This window comes from Empidonax traillii, unplaced genomic scaffold (genome assembly GCF_003031625.1).
Source record: "Empidonax traillii isolate 1590-97213 ecotype Southwest subspecies unplaced genomic scaffold, ASM303162v1 scaffold351:size1117198, whole genome shotgun sequence".
Lineage (NCBI taxonomy): Eukaryota > Metazoa > Chordata > Aves > Passeriformes > Tyrannidae > Empidonax > Empidonax traillii.
The window spans coordinates 487803-504652 of record NW_020955544.1 but is presented as its reverse complement, the minus strand read 5'-3'; the positions used below and the strand labels follow the sequence as shown (position 1 = coordinate 504652).

At 44.5% G+C, this 16850-nt stretch overlaps 1 protein-coding gene across 5 annotated transcripts in view; it reads left to right on the top strand.

Moving 5' to 3' along the window:
• Window positions 1-16850, top strand: part of ADAMTS9 (ADAM metallopeptidase with thrombospondin type 1 motif 9) — an 84966-nt gene that overhangs the window by 59391 nt on the left and 8725 nt on the right. For all 5 annotated transcript variants that reach the window (XR_003572185.1, XM_027892417.1, XM_027892420.1 and 2 more), the window contains 5 exons: window positions 3544-3711; window positions 7816-7989; window positions 13398-13571; window positions 15056-15250; window positions 16692-16824. Coding sequence is in view for 4 of the 5 variants with exons in the window: in XM_027892417.1 (XP_027748218.1) it covers window positions 3544-3711; window positions 7816-7989; window positions 13398-13571; window positions 15056-15250; window positions 16692-16824 (844 nt within the window). In the remaining variant the exon portion in view is untranslated. The remainder of the gene's footprint in view (window positions 1-3543; window positions 3712-7815; window positions 7990-13397; window positions 13572-15055; window positions 15251-16691; window positions 16825-16850) is intronic.

Here is a 16850-nt window from a genome sequence, read left to right as displayed (position 1 = left end):
ATGCCAATCTCTAGTTTCTTGGCATGTTAACAACACTAATCATGCAATAAATATAAACCCCTCAAATCTGTGCTGAATGCTTTGATCCTAATGCTCTTAGGAAAGTCCTTTTGTTTATGTTCTCCGCGGAAAGTACCAGGTGTGACTGTGGTGGGTTTAGGAGATAATAAAGATAATAATAGGAGGAAGGTTTGGTAGAGTTTTAGTGTGATGGCTATAGCTGATTTTTTGAAATAGTATTTCCCTGTTATTTTATGTTCCACAAACATTTTGGTGGATTTTTTTATAGAAACACCACAATGTGTTGTTTTCACACCCTCCTCCACGCCTGGCTGCCCTCCCAGGTTCACCCAGGAGTGCTGTTTGCTGTCGTACCTCAATCACAGGCTGCAAACAGCCTTTCAGAGCAATGTTTTCCCACAGGGGTGGAGGAAGAGGTGGGTGACCACGGGTATGTCCAAATGCATGTGATCCTTGACTCTGGGAAGCTGCTTAGTGAAAAAAAATCAGTACAGTACCTGACTACACCTTCAGTGCTGCATCAGAGGTGCTTAAATCTAGTAGAAGTTTTCCTGTTGACTGCAGAGAGCCTTGGACGAGGCTGGTATTCCACCTGTCTGTCCCCTGCACGTGGAAGCATTTTCTATAGGGGGTGAGGGCCAGGAATCAAGAAAAAGAAAGAGAAATATGAAGGGAGTGATTTTGTCTGTTCTAGTGAAATGTTTTAGGGAAATTATGGTCCAAGCTTACCTCACTATGGCACTGCTAATGATGGATACCTTATGCAGCAGCAGCATCTGCAGTGATGAAGAGTCCTGATAATGAAACGAAAAGCTCCTCCAGAGTCCCAAATAGATGAGACTGATGCTGGTATTTAGGTGTAGCACTTCTGTGACTCATGTGGCACTGAGATGAAGCCCACTATTAAATTATTCTTTGCATTTGGCTCACATATGCTTAAAATCTACGTGCCAGATAAAAGTTGAAAATACCTGAGACGAATTAGATGGCAGTTATGAAGTAGACTCTTTGCAAAGGAATTTTCAGTCTCTGATACTTGTTACATTAGATTATCCAACCTTTCTTTTCTGTCAGTGCAAATGAGATCATAACTCAAATGTGCATGAAAGCAAACGGGTGGTTTAGATCTGAAAATGCACAGCTGCCTAACTTTGATTTATATTAAAGGCAGACATAGAAATGATTAATTCCAGCATCTTGGGAATTACATTTAAGTATTAACAAAATTAGGTAAATTATGCCTCAGCCTCTGAGTGCACCAAGGTGTTCGTGCAGACTTGTTTGATCATGGGATCACAAGATAAATGTCAGAATCAGGCTCCATGCCACACTTGAGCATTTTGTAGATGGGGAATAATGATTTTGGAAATGACTAGCACCCTATTACTTGTGATATCAAATACTTATCAACCAGCTTCAGGTCCCCAGAGATGTGCTTGCATTGCTGCACAGTGTGGTTAGTCTTCCTTTAGGATAAGTAGTGGATCCAGTGTATTCTTTAAATTAAGGAATGCTCTGGGCTGTACCAGGTTGGGATGTGGGGCAAGACAGGGTCCTGATCAAGGCATCAAGGCTGTAAATTTAGTCTTTAGCATTGGCTGTCACAGCAAAGTGGCATTAACCTGCAAGGACAGCACTTACAGAGTAACACTTGAATTTTTGCCTAAGTATCAGTGTTGGTGTTTAGACCAAGGACGGTAAATGCATGAAAGTATTAGAAGTTTACAACTGGGTTTGGTAAGATTTGACATTTCCTTCTTACTAGCATTCACTGCCTGGGAAGAGAGTAAAAAAATGGACTTCAGATGAAATTTGAAGACTTATAAAAATAAGATAACATCAGCTCAATCTTTTATTTCTGTTGATACTAAAGAAAAAAGGGAAGTTTATGGATATGGGTAACTCGTGGAAGTTTTATGTTATTACAAGGGACAGCATTTCCTCTGTTTCCCAGTGCAAGATTGAATGTTGCTTGTTGGGTTTTTTGGCCTATCTTGAAATTGGATCTGGGCTCTGGAGAACTCAGTCAGCCATCCCTGCCTCTCAGAGGAGCAGCATTCATGGCTCTTAACCCCTAATGATCACAAGGGAACTCAGCGATCTTTCCTTAATCTGTAACACTCTTGCAGGAGAAAAACAACCTTTTTCAGGGCATCGTTTGTACAAGCTTTTAAGCAGCAATGTCTGATTTTAGGAGTTATATCCATTTCTGTCCATGCTGGTCTGACCTTTTCCATTTAGGAGCAAGTTACTGCTCTCACTGGTTTTTTGTGGGCTGAATGAGTGGTAAGTAGGGCTGTAATATAAATTATTCACAGGTGTCAATGTATGTGCTAATTTCTATTCTAGTGGATCTTCCAGAGCTGCTACACATATAAATTTTTTAGGTTTCAAATGTATTTGAAGCTGGGAAGAGCTTGAGCTGTAAGAAGTTTCTTGGGAAATATGCTGATGGAGTGGCTCTGTGTGTTTCCTCCATTTTGAAAAGAAAACAGAACATTTTATGTGGAGAGATGGTTAAAGCAGTGTGTTTGCACTCAAGGATTAAACCAGTATGCTTATGACATAGCATGTAATGAAGAAATTGAAGCTGAGTCTCTGGGTGCATCATGCTGAGTAAGAGGCTTGTTCTACACGAAACTGTCATATTAAATTCTTGTCGTGATTCCAGACCCCTTTGATTCCTAAATCTTTTGGAGGAGACTAATCTGAAATCAAAGTGAAGTTGCTTGGGGTTTGCATGCCAGAAGTGGTCACATTTGAAAAAGTTCAGTGAACCTGCAGAGGGAGGTTGAAATTAGTTGCTTCACTACAAAGCTTACAGCTAACATACCTGCTGGTTTGCTTTTTGCTTTGATTCTGCAGGCTCTGCCTTCTTGCCACCTTCTGAGTTGTTTTCAAAATGCATAAATCTTAAGGATGAGCATGTCCTGGTTTCGGTCTGTTTAGTAAAAAAAAAAAAAAAAAAGTCAGTCTACACAAGCTTTAGTACCAAGGACATGGAAAGGCTGCGCTTTCCTCTTCTGCCTTGTCTTTTGTGCAGTTATTTCCCTCTGAGAAGGTGCAGTATCACACTTTAGCCTCCTGATTTACCAACATTTGACATCCCTTTGTACCAAGGTAAATGGAAATGGTTCCTTTTAAGTTCTTCTAAGTAGATACTGAGGGCTCCTGCCTTGATCCCTGTAAGATGACTCTGCTCCTTTGAAACCACTGGAGCAATGCCAGGAATCCAGCCTGTTAGCCCTGCTGAAATGTCAGCTGCTTTCTCTTGTTTTGATATTGGCATTTTTGGGGGCTCTGACCAAGAATACCATGGAATATTAAGTGTAACTGGTAGCATTTCCAGTGGATAAATGCTGCCCTTCTGTCCCCACCTCAAGCGTTGTGTAGGCTGCCTGGGACCTGGGAAAGTGCTTTTTGGTCCAGTTGAAAGAAAATGCCCTGGATAACCGTGGCCCCTGTATGACTGTGTAGACAGCCCTGTGAGAAAGCTGATCTGTTGTTACTTTATATTTACAGTGTTCTGTCTCCTGTGGAAGGGGCCAAAAGCACCGCAGTGTGTACTGTTTGTCAAAGGAAGGGAGACACGTAGAAGAAGAGTATTGCAAACACCTTGCTAAGCCCAACGTGCAAAAGAAATGCAGAGGGGGCAGATGTCCGAAGTGGAAAGCAGGAGATTGGGGACAGGTGAGACACATTGTGTACCCTTTTGCACCCTGTGATATTCTTCCTCCCTCAAATTGGTTAGAATTTGGTCTTCTGATCACTTCTGTCCTCTTGAATTATTAAAGGATAAAAGTTTTGGGCCAGATCCTGGTGTAAAATAGTGTAGCTTCAGGGACAGCAGTGGAGTAGCTCTGATTTGCACCAGCTGAAAACATGGAAACTTGCTTTTGGTGTCTACCTGAAAGTAAATTCCTTATTGTATATTTTAAGTTTCTGCTAGAAACATCATTAGTATATAATATGAAAGAGAACCTACTATTTATTCATGTTTATAATATCATTATGTAAATATCACATCTCAAGCAAAATCTTCCTTAGTTTTGAGAAATCTGAAACTACTTTATTGTCAGCTTCCTGAGAAAGCTTAAAGAATAATCAGAGCTGTTCATTAAAACTGCTTTTCACTCCCTTTGTTTCTTAACAAACTCATCACTTGATTTTCATCATTAAAAAGTCAGACAGTGATGTATAGAGCAGAGTCTTCTGGAAATGAGGAAGTGCTTGGAGTTATTAAGCATCTTGCTTGCTGCAAGCGTACCTTGAGTCCTTGTTTTCCTGAAAATAATGTCTTTGTCATCACCTTGAATCTGCTGCATCACATTTTTATGTCTGAACCTTGCTTTTCCCTCTACCTCATTAGTGTGCTAATCAGCGGAATTATTGAAAATCCCAGACTAAATGAACTGTTAACTTGTAAAACATCGTGTTCCCTTGCACTCTGTCTTCCAAATTAAGGTAGAAAACACCAGTTCTTGCTATATGCAAGTTCCCTCAAAGACAAACCATTAACATTGCTGCAGACACACAGGCAAATGTTAGGACTGGGACAGCGTGCTGTTATTTAATGTACACTATTAAAAAAGACAATAAACCCATTGAAGATCTGGATTGTTTTCAGGCTCCTATTTTTTTTCTCATGCTTACCTTTGAATTCGGAGGATAAGAGTTATTTGCTGTTAAGTGGATAAAGTGCTAAGTAAGTGTTCATTCAGAATGGAGGTTTAGTTACTGAGATCTGGGTTCTTTACCTGAGGAATGACTGGGAGCATCCAGCCTGTGAAATCCACAGTGCTGCTCCCATATTGGAAATTAAGTCAATATTATTGCCATTATTACCTGCAGGACTGAAACTTTAATTTTATACAGGAGCTGGACTGAAATGAAAGGACATTAGGTAGTCTTGTCATATCTTATTTGCACCTTATTTAAAGTGACTGCTCCTGAAAGCAGTTTTTTACAGCTAATAATTGTAAACATAATAACGTGATGGTCGGTCGATTGCATTAAAATGCACTAATATTAATTGATAACAGTGTTTTAAAATTCCCAGCATTCCACTACATGATGGAGTTAATTTTATGCAAGTGGAGAAAAAAACTCAGATTAATAGGAGAAGGTGATTTATGGCCTGAGGTAATCCCTCATGACTGGGCAATTAAGGAATATTTGTATGCTAATGATAAGGCTAAGAATAGGCATTTCCATGAGCAGCACCTCAGCCCGGGTCCCTGATGCTGGATGTGCTCAGCCAGCCAGCATCTTGCTTGGGGAAAAAAATGAAGGGATAGAACTACTTATTCTACAGTATCAAACTGGGCTTTTTAAAGCCACAGGAAATGCTGTGACACGGATCTCTGAGCCTCACTGGCGCTGGCAGCATTTCTTTGTCTGTGACAGATGAAGAGTTGGGGCTGTCAGAGGTTTGGAGCATTGGCTGTGGGTCCCTGGCTATTGCAGGGCTTTGCCAAAGATTTAATGCCTCACACCCAGCTGGATTTAGGTGCTGAATTTCTCATTTAGACCATGAAACAGGCAGGGGTTCAATGCTCGGAATATCCAGGAGATCAGGGTATAAATGGGCAAAGAAACTCCCTGTCACCTTCCCTGTCACCAGCGCCACTGTTGCAAATAGGAGCCATGATCAGTTTGTACTTAGATACTATCAAAAAATATAAAGCTTTCTGAAGGCCTAATTGCCTCAGAAAGATAATCCCAAAGCTGAGCTGCTGTGAGCTGGCTGCCTTTTCTCCTCGGTATATCAGCGAAAGTCTGCGTGAGAACTAAGCCAAGGTTTTCCCATAAAAATGCATCTTTGTTTTGCCAAATATGCACAGGACCTGTTGCATTGTACCTTTAGGATCTTTTTTCCTTTTCCTTTTGGGAAAAGGAATTATTCAGAAAATCAGGATTAAAAGATACAGGAAGGGCTAAAAATTAATCCCAATCAGACACCGGCTATGCTGATGCTCCGCTCCCAGATTTTTTTTCTCTTTGCATGTTTTGTATTCAGAGGGTGGTTAATTCTTTTCTAGATTGTTATGGACTCACCTCCCTGAAGCAAAGGATTTTTAATATATCCATAATAATCAGAAGGGAAGGAAAAAGGCTTTTTCTCCAAGTTTTAAATGTGCCTGTGTCTGCACTGAAATGTCAGATTTAATGTGTTTGCTTCTCCTAAGTGATATCAATTATGGCCATTTACCTTTCACTTAGCAAAAATACCAATATTTATTCTGCTCTCTGGTATTTACGTATTTCAGTTACACACTGAAATCCAGCCTTGTCTAAAAACACGGCTAGAACACCAGGTAATGATTCTGGCACAGCACAGAGACCAACCTCCCTCTCTCCAAACCCAGGTGTCTCACAGAGCACAGGCCACAGTAAAAGAGCCACAGTGTCACTTGTGCTCCTCCATCCTAACGTACCCGGGCATGTGCGTTTTAGGGTGATGATAAATGCAAGCCAAAAGGCATTTTGGAGCGTGGTAGGCATCCTGGTGTATATGTTTCTCCAAGTTTATGGCCGTTATTCAGTTTAGTGTCCCCTATGGAATGTGTGGGACAAACAGCGCTGTTAATCCCAGCGCAGCATATGGGAAGCGTTTGCATCACCGGTGACAGAAATCCCACTGCTGCTTTCAAAAAGCTACACAAGGATACTCCCACCTTCTCAGAAATGTCAGAAGCCAGAGGAATATTCACAGTCAGCTTTTCTTTGGTCCTCTTGGCTTTATGGGGCATTAGGATAGTAAAGCAAACAGCATAATGGAGGAACATTCTGCTGAAGAGGGAATTGCTTCCCCATTAGGCACCGATTAATTCCCTGCCTTAAGAGGAGGTTTTATTGGTATTGCAATAACAGGCTGTGAACTTGTTTTCTTAGTTCCTGATATATTAATAAGGTTGCTTATATTAGTTGTTAATTCATCTGTGTTTTAAATGCATACCTTTGATTTTTACATGCTTTCTTCTGTAAATGCAAATTCTCTTTATTTCAAATCTACATCGTATAGTTCTCTAGCCAAAAAGAATCTGTGTCAGAGGGATAAGTACTGCTTACATATTAGTGTGCAGTCACAACACTAAGAAATGTTGCGTGAAAGAAAAAATAAGCTGTTAAAAGGATTGTAGTATAGATAATAATTTGAAGATGTGTGAGAAACAGAGTAATTCAGGCATTTCTTGCTGTGCCTGGAAACTGGGAGTTGAGAAGAACTCCACAGTGTAATGGAGGAAATATGAAATGCAGTTAATTTCAAAAAGACATTTATTTTCACAAACTAACATTATTCCCTGCCTTGTGTGCATGTGCATGTTTAGATGCTTGCTGGAAGAAATCCCAGTTGTATCACACCTTTCCCCTTCTACTGCTACAGACTTTCTTCTATACAATCCCAGTTTGCTTTCCATTAAAGTCCACTCTGTTTGTGGCATTTGATGTATTTTGACCTATTACTTTTTTGAGCGAGTGCCTGAGCTGCCTCTGGCGTGTCGTGATGGTTTAGCAGTGCCGCTGTCTCCAGAGGATTTTGCAATAAAAATCCTGGCCGGGGAAGTCCTGACCCCAGTGAAGCCAGCGGCGAAAAATTCCCGCTGGCTTCAGCGGAGCAGGGATTTCAGCCTGCCCGCAATAATTTCCCCCCTTGTGCAATGAAAAAAAGCCTCACCTGGAACCGTGACAGAGCATCGCTGCTGTCGAGCCCAGAGCAGAGGGGTGAACCCCACGAACTTATCGTGACGGGTGTGACGGGCACCAACACTCACCTCCTGTCCTTCCTTCCAGTGCTCCGTGTCCTGTGGCCGGGGTGTCCAGCGCCGCGCCGTGCACTGCCACAGCGGCACCGCCAAGGCAGCCGAGGATGCCGAGTGTGACCCGGCCAGCCGTCCCCCTCCGCAGCGGGACTGTCACCTCCCCGAGTGCCCCACGCACCGCTGGGCAGCCGGCGAGTGGCAGCCGGTAAGCGGGAACCCCCCTTCACCCATCCCTGGGGTCACGGCACTTGTGCTCTCAAGCACGGGGTGATGCTGGAGACGGGGTCGAGGAGGCCGGGGATCGCTGCTGGAGGGTCGGGGTGTTGGGGGGTGCAAGCTGGGCTTGCCAATTAAAAAAAAAAAAAAAAAGCAGAGGGAACGCTCATGCGTGCTGGCTGGAAGGGGGAGAGGAGAAATACCTCGGTAGGGTTAATTTATTGCTTCGTGCTGCCCTGTGTTTGGCTGGGACCTATGCAAATATTGAGCAGGTTTTGGGTAGGGCGGATTTGGGTCTGTTCCCAGAGGCAGAGCCCTGCCGTGCTGCTGCAGCTTGAGCTCCGTGCCTGTGGGTTTGGAGGAATCAGGGGACAGTGGTAATTCTCATTTTCCTGTACCATCACCCCATCTTTTTTTGATGTCCCTCTCCTTTCACTGAGCTCCCAGTCCATGCACTTTTGTCAAGCCATGAGCAGTGCTGAGTTGGGGTCTCCCAAGGGACACAGTGCTTTCCTGAGTGACCAGGATCAGTCCCCAGGAAAAACAACCCTTTAGGCTGGATCAGGGGAGCAGCGGGGGCTCGACCCTTCACCCTTGGAACAGCAAAGGTCTCACTGACTTTGGAGGTGGATGATCAGATCCTGGTCACCTGGAATCCTGCAGTGCACAATTCCAGGGAGCAGGAGATGTAATAATCAACCAGGGACCCAGCATTCCTTGGCAGTCAGGGGGCTTTTATAGTGCTCCTGCATGGGCCAGAGAGGTCTTGAAGGGGGATAAAATTGGTTCAGATCCCTTTGCCGTCGGGACGGTGTAAAGAGGCCATGGTGTGAAGGAAAGCAGAGCCTCCTACTCCAGTAACAAGAGATGGAGAGGAGCCATCGGCTTCCTGCTCAGAGCTTTGGTGTTTGCAGACACTTCCAGAGCCTTTATGGTGTCAATAAAAAGAAGAAAGAAAAAAGGGAAGACTTTAGAAAAAGCAAATTTGATGAGAGAAAAAGCAGAGGCAACTTTTCCTCTACAGCAAGAAAAAATGTCAGGCTAAGGCAGTGTTTACTTTACTCTCATCTCTCCTTCCCCACAAGCTTCAAGTTTAGCTTCATTTCCCCAGCCTCAGCAGTGCTGAGAAGTTGGGTTTATAATCCTGTGTAACCTGGCCACAAGTACAGGAGGCCAGAGGGGACTATGCCCTTTCCCAGCTGCCAGGGAGCCAAAGTGTGATGGGAAGCAGCAGGAGGCAAAGCCGAGCTGGCCACGCAGTGGTACCCAATGGAAATATCCCAGCCTGAAAAAGAAATGGAGGAATGACTGAGGGGGCTCCAGCAAATTCCTTGCAATGAACTTTTGGTTTTACAGAGCCCACTAATTTCTTCAGCTAATAAATTTACAGGCAGCAAAGTAGGTCACCAAACAGCATGCAGTGCTAGTCCTTACCTAGTGTTGCAATTAGCCCTGAAAAGCAATGGCTTCTGCCCCATTCTTTCATAGGATCATAGAATCATTAAGGGTTCAAAAGACCTCCAGGATCATCAAGTCCAGCTTTCAACCAAATTTTGCCCTCTCTCCCTTATTTTTGTAACTTTCAAACCAGTGGTGAGAGGCCCCTGTCTGCTTCCACCCTGCCAAGCCCTTGGTGAGAGGTGAATGTTGATGTTTTCCTAAGTTTTCCAGGGCTCCCGCAGTTGCACTGGGGAAATTTTTAAATATTATGGAGATATTTTTTCCCCAGAAGAGCTTTACTAGGGGGATGGGCTGAAAGTTTCTTCACCCCTAAGTAACCATTAATAGGAAAACACCAGAGATGCCCAATGTGAGCTCACCCCTTTGGCTGACTTCAGGCAGTTCTTCTTTAGAGCTCTTCTTATTTCTTCTTATTTCGAACCCAGTGAAAAAAAGGAATAGCCCCTTCTTACCAGCCATAAGTACTGTCTGTGTGTTATTTACAGTGAGGAGGCACAGATTGCATTAGTATTCTCTGAGCAGGGAGCAGCAATGAAATCCCTAATTGACATGAAAGCCAGGATGTAAAATAACATCCCAGTGCTGTCTTGTTCTTGATTTCGTATCTTTAAAGAGAATCTGTCAAGAGGTTTTGGTGTTGGTGTGTGTTTTTTTTTTCCTTTTTGTTGTTATTTAGAAAAAAGTTGGTCTTGCGAATGTGAAGGAATAGGGAACGTATTGGAAACCCTTTATGGATCTGTTGCTATATCACCATTAATTACCTGTTCTCAGTGCCCACACTGGGGAGAAGAAAGTCAATAGAAAGAGCCTTGCTAATGTCAAAGTGAAACTCAGACCAAAGGGAAAGAGAAAACTGGGAGACAGAAGGGTTTTTTCTTCGAGATGAGCCTCTGTGGAAGGACAATCCATGGTTCTCAAAGCTGCAATGCAATTCTTGAATCCTTGACATTTGCCATTTGGGGTGAAATTATGCCATTCTTGCCTGATTTGAATTGCAGAGTTACCCAAGGCATGTTCCAAGTGCTCATGGCATGGGGATTTCATTGCTTCTCTGTGTCAGATGGTGATTTAAAAAAAAAAAAAGAAGAAAACAATGAATGCTTTTGCAAAGCAATGCCTTTGAGGTTATTGTAATTATTGTTATTACTCTTCTAAAACAGTTGCAGAAGTGCTTGAAATGATCCTTAATTTGAACTGCCAGGAAAATAGTTCAGAATTTGGGAAATGAGGCGCAAGAGACAAATATTGTCAAATGCCTGACCTGTTTTTTAGCTTTTGCTATCAATAGCTGTTATATCCTGGCCCCACAGTTTTTATGTGAGATTTAAATCACTCTTGAACATGAGATTTCATACAAAATCTATCACTGTATTGAAAGGAATAATAGCCTTTCCATGCTAGCTGGACTCTCTGCTTTCTACATGAATAATGTTTTATAACCTTGGGGTGGCTGATTGGAACCTCTGCAGTGTTTCTCTTTGATTTAGTTTACGACAGCCTCACCGTCTTTGAGCCGCATTTAATATTTCAGTGGGATTATTTTAATTGCCAGTTACCCCTAAAAATTACAAATAATCAAACTTTAATTTACTGATTATGACAAAATTCACAGAGCTGGCTCAGGTTTATTCGGCCACACAACGGTTATTTGCAGAGAAACCCAAAGCAGGCTGGCATGTGCTTGAGAGTGTCAATCTCTCATCAGCAAGCAATGACTTTAAATAAACGAGGAGAGGATGGGCTTTTGATGTGCTGTAAACAAGGATGGGCTTTGATGTGATAGTCCTTCAAGGCCAAAGTCAGAAGATGCATAGAGATTGTTCACCCTCTTAAAATTAAGCCTGAGCCAATGAACTTTGCAAATTTAGGCTTAAATATACATTAAGGGGAGGAGACAAAATCAGCCTTTCTTCCCATTCCTTGCCAGGTGCTTCCTTTGGCCATCAGCAGCCGAGGGCTGGAACCATTCACCCTGTGCTGGTGACTCCTTGCTGGGCTGGCAAATGCAGACCAAAGCCGAGGGGAGCTTTGAGCATCCCATGGCCCCACTCCTACTGTGCTAGAGAGTCCCTCACTAGGGGGGAGCAGGAAGGTCGGGGTTCAGGCTGCTCCAAAAGGTGCCTGGAGAGCGCTGAGGGAAGCTGCACCTTCCAGATGGAGCGCGAGTGATGCCACATGCAATGACCCCCTTTCAGTTTTTTTACTTATGTAATAGAGACATGATCAGAGATGGGCAAATATAGCACAGTTTGTTTGCTTTCTGGGGAAATCACACTCCAGCAAATTCCTCTACCCCCTGTAGGATCGCCATGTTTCAGCAAAGACCTAAAAGGAGCTTCCACTCTAAGGACTCAAAGCAAGAGAGTAAATAAGGTTGAAAGCACACAGAGCCCTTGGGGTCTTTTGGCAGACTGCAGATTTTGCAATGTTGACTGTTGCCTAAGAGCTCCTAAGTTATTCTTTTGGAATAAATGCTGCTTTGTGGGGCTGCCTTTCCTTCCCCATCGCTCTCCGCTTTGCCCCAGTGCTAAATATTTGCACCCAATATGATGTTACGACTCTCCTGGTTTGCTGCTTCTGCCATGGACTGATCTGATTTTTCAGAGTTCTCACGTAATTTACAATCTTGGTTCTGACAGCTAATTACAGAAACAGGGCCCCGACAGTGCCTGCGTTTTGCAATTAGCTGAACCCACTAAGATCTCGCTAATTGTGGGGCAGCCAGGAGAGCAGGAGCTGCTTCAGGGAGGCTGGAAACAATGTTTGGAGGGTGAGACTCTAAATAGATTAAATTGGCACAGCCCTCCAAGCCTAGGTGACTTCAAACAGGGCTTCTGTACAGATAGGGATGGTCTGATTGAATGTTTTATCCTTTTCCTTAGGGGAAGACATTTCCTACATGTTCTATAAAATGATTATTTTCATGCATTTTTCTCCTTGTTAATCCAGTTAGTTGAAAGTGTTAGAAGTCCATTATAGGCGATAACTTTAAGAAAATAGGGTTTTATCCAGACAACTGCTCCTACGCTGATTTATTTTGTTTTATGTGTATTTTTTTTAAGATGCTCTCCAAGCACAGCCTCGCAGCCGGGCTGTTTTTTCCAAGATGAGAAAGAACTGAGTCCTTAAAGTCTCCAGAAGGCCCTGGGGAGCAGTGGTGCTCGGCTGGCATGGGTTGTTCTTAATATCAGGCAGGGCAATATTTAAAAGTGAATAAACCCACAGGTCTGCCTCCACTGCAGTGGCTGCAGAGTTGTGTTCAAGGCCAGGCTGGATGAAGCTCTGAGCAACCTGGTCTAGTGGAAGGTGTCCCTGCCCATGGCAGAGGGTTGGAACTTTAAGGTATCTTCCAACCCAAAAGATTCCAGGATGATTCTTTGTGCCCCCACTCCATGCCAAGGCAGGGCATTGCTGCTCGCCTGCTGATGGGGACTGGGGAAGGGGCTCCCCCAACACCAGCCACTGCCAAAGGTGTATCAGTGTGTTTTTTGGAAGGGGGATGGTTGAGTTGCCATTCTTCAAATATTTGTATTTACTAGAGGCTGAAATTATGGGGGTTGTCCTTTCTCTTTTCCCCTTGCCCCTTCTCCTGGCCCAGCATGCCCGTTACTGCATCTCTTGGTCCCATCGCAGCTGGACCCCATATCTGCCCCTTCCCAATTCCTGCTACCTCAGTTTCTTCTCTCTCCTTACATCTTTGATTTGGGTTAGTACCTTCAGAAGTCAGGACCAGTTTGTCACTGGATGTTCCTGCAGCACCTGGCACAGCAGGGCCCTGATAGAAAATTTGCCCCCAAGTGATACCAGTGGCAGACACCAACATGAGGCACAGAGCCACCACTCAGGCAGGCTGCTGGGAGGAGGGATCCCTCCAGATGGCTGTTCATTTCCTGAAGTCCCTCATGGGTTGCATGAGCCGTTGTTTCTTGCACACAGTGTATGAAGACCTGCGGGGAGACGTCCCGGTACCGCAAGGTGGTCTGTGTGGATGAGAACAACAAGCAGCTGCAGAACAGCGACTACTGCGACGCCAGCAAACGCCCCCCCGAAATGGAGAGCTGTGGGCTGCCACCCTGCGAGTACATTTGGATCACAGGGGAGTGGTCAGAGGTGAGTCCCCATCCCTGTCCCTGCACTGGGCTGTACTCTCCTCTCAACACTGCCCTTGCTGAGGTATTGCAACCCAAATCAACACTGGCAGGGCAGTGCTGCGGGCTTTAATCATTATTTTTGGAGTTGTTTCTCTGTGCAATCTCCTTGTTGGAGAGAAAGGAACAAGGCTGTGGGAGATGATCAGGATATTAAAGACTAAAAGCAGCATGCTCAGGGTCCTAGCTAATATCTGGAGGCAGTTTTCTTCCAAGGCACATCGTGTTCAGCAGGCACCCTCTTTGTTCTTTTGCTGGTTTATTTCATTCATTCATTTATTTATGTGGTTTTATTGCCATCCCCTCCTGGACGGCTCCAGGGCCCTATGGGCTGTGCAAGGTTCCATGCGAGCATCGTGGGGGAAAGGCGAGCCTGGATGTGACCATGGGGACACATCCTTCCTCAGTGCTGTCTTTGGCAGGAGCAAGGACCCAGAGTGAGCAAAGGCAGGAGATTCACCCTCACAGCTGGACGAGGGCTTGGCAAGGAAAATAGATGAGTTTTCCTCGCGGCAGGCACCGCGTGCGGGAGGACCTGGGCTAATCTCAGCCTGTTTCCTCCTGCAGCCAGTGAAGGATTACTTTCAGTTGGAGGAACAGCAGAGGGAAATGACAAGGCAGCTGCTGACACAGCACTGATTAAAAAGAAAGAACAAGAAAAGAGAAAAAAGAAAACATGCCAGGACTAAGGGGGAGGAGAGACAAGCCACCCAAGATATAAAGCAGGAGGGGGAAATGCGGCAACATGATAATATCTCAGAGTAGCCTGGTCTTCTGAGTGGTTTCCTAAGAGAAATATTGAGCTGCCTGTGAGGCTGAAGCCCTGGCTGTCCCTTGCCCAGACACCCTCTACCAACTCCCATCATCTCTGACCCCTGGGAGCACTCAGGCCCATGAAGACAGAGAGGTGGGAGAGGGCTCTCAGACCCAGAGCTTGTCTCTCCCCAGCTCCCATCAGCCTTTTGATGAGGAAGGCAGAACACTGTTTATCCTCTAATTACAAGGAAAAACTTCTCATTCTTCCATTTGCTGCCAAATACCTGCAATTCAGGATCAGTCTTAACCGTTTTCTATCTCTGTGTATTCCATGGAAAAAACAAACAAACAAACCAAACCAACTAAATAATAGAGGCATTTCTGAGTCCCAAAGGATCTTCTGCTCCTTTCTTTGCACCTGGGAAGAAATAACATGTGCCCAGGAGCCAGCCTGGCTAGAGAGTCCTGGAGCAGCTGTAGATCCATCCCAGAGAGGTACTGGGTGCTCAGTGTCAGGCACCAGCTCACTTGTAGTAATCGCTCATGATACTCATGACTGGCTTAAGTAGATACCAGTGATCCCCTGGAGCAGCTTGCTGTGTTAACAAGTTGACAAGCCTGCTTTTCCTCCCTGTTTTGGGTGCCCTTACTGACACATGTGGTGCTCACTGGTGTTTCCTCTGCCCCCAGTGCTCCGTCACGTGTGGGAAGGGATACAGGCAGCGCCTCGTGTCCTGCAGTGAGATTTACACCGGGAAGGACCACTATGAGTACGGGTACCAGAACATGGTCAACTGTCCTGGCACTCAGCCACCCAACATCCAGCCCTGCTACCTCGGGGAATGCCCTGTCTCGGCGTCCTGGCGCGTCGGCAACTGGGGAAGTGTAAGTTTGGAAAACTTCTTTTTTTAACTGGAAAGATTGGAACAAACTGAATTTTTTTTTTTTTACATCAGGGACACAGGCTGAAGGTTTGGAGGGGGAGTGTTTAAAAGCTGCATAAATTAATGCACTGAATGCTCTGGTGGAGCAGCAGCCCCACTGTGTGTAGGGCTCCGTGCTCCAGACTAAACTCCATTGTATGGGTGAGTCCTGGTAGCTAAAATTAGAGTCACGATCTCCATGAAAATTTGGACGTAGCCAAAATTTGTGGCAATGTTGATGGTCGTGCTGAGTGCTCAGTCAAAGAGGGGGGCCATTGCAGAAAATGAGGGTTTGAAAGTCTTTTGCTGGAAGGACTGATGGATTTCTGGCAACTGCAGTTGATCCCACTTGGCCATGTGTATGAACAAGATTTTGGAGCCACCAATAGGCCAAAACACTGGTCATTTGAGCCTTAAAATGATTTTTTTTCCTTTTTTTTTCTCCCTCTTCCTTCTTACAAACGCTGGGACAGGAGGGGAAAGAACTTGTCCTTTCTGCTAAAGTTATTTGTGTTGAGCCTCTTCTGGGGCCTGAACTACAAGATCAAATTTTAGTTAAGGTGATAACATTTCACTTCTTCGGGCTTCTGACATTCTTTGAAATGTGATGTTTCTCCCATAAACTTGATTTATTAACCTAGCTCAGGCATTTGTAGGAATTTGTCAAACTTTTACAAGGCAATGAGGGTCAAGCCAAGCAATATGTAGTGTAAGTTGTCACAGTAACTGGCAAAGCCATTTGAAACCAAAGTTCCTCCTGCCCCAGAGGAAGCTTCAGATCCTCCCTGCGAGTCAGTGCAGAGGATGGGCTGTTGTTTGGCAGCTCCAGTAACTTGTGCAACTTCAGCCTTAAGATTGCCCTTGGTTTGGGCTGTTTGAGGATGAGCCATTATTTACCCAGATTTATCCATTTTTTCCAGCGGGTGAGAGGAAAGAAAATTGAGGCTCCATTTTTTTTGTGCAATTTCGATAGAAAACAGCCATGTTTGTTCAGAGGCCCATGGGAATGACCCAACCAATGTCTTGCAACCACCAGGAGATGATTTCTACCATGCAGGCCTTCTGGGGAACATTTCTCTCTTGTATGACCTTCCTAATGTGAAAAATAAACCATTTCCGTTGGGCACCAGTTGGTTCACCTTAACCAACTGCCTCATCCAGCAAAGTGTGCAAATGCTAAGCAAAGTATGGTAGTCCTCTTGAAGTAATCAATGATGATGATAATAATGAAGGGATTAATAATCAAAGGGACTACTCATTTGATTAAAATTACAATTATGTTTGAACACTTTGCAGGATTTGGAGTCTTTCTCTTGATACAAGGGAAAAACCTCCTGTCTCTATTCTTCTGGAACACAGAAACCCTTGAGATAAGCCCCGAATCTCTGTCTTGTGTCCTGCAGTGCTCTGTCACCTGTGGAGTTGGGGTCATGCACCGGTCGGTGCAGTGTTTGACGAACGACGACCAGGTCAGCAGCTTGTGCCATGTGGATCTGAAACCTGAGGAGAGGAGGACATGCCACAATGTCCATGACTGTAAGTCTGCAGATTTCCACCTTCCT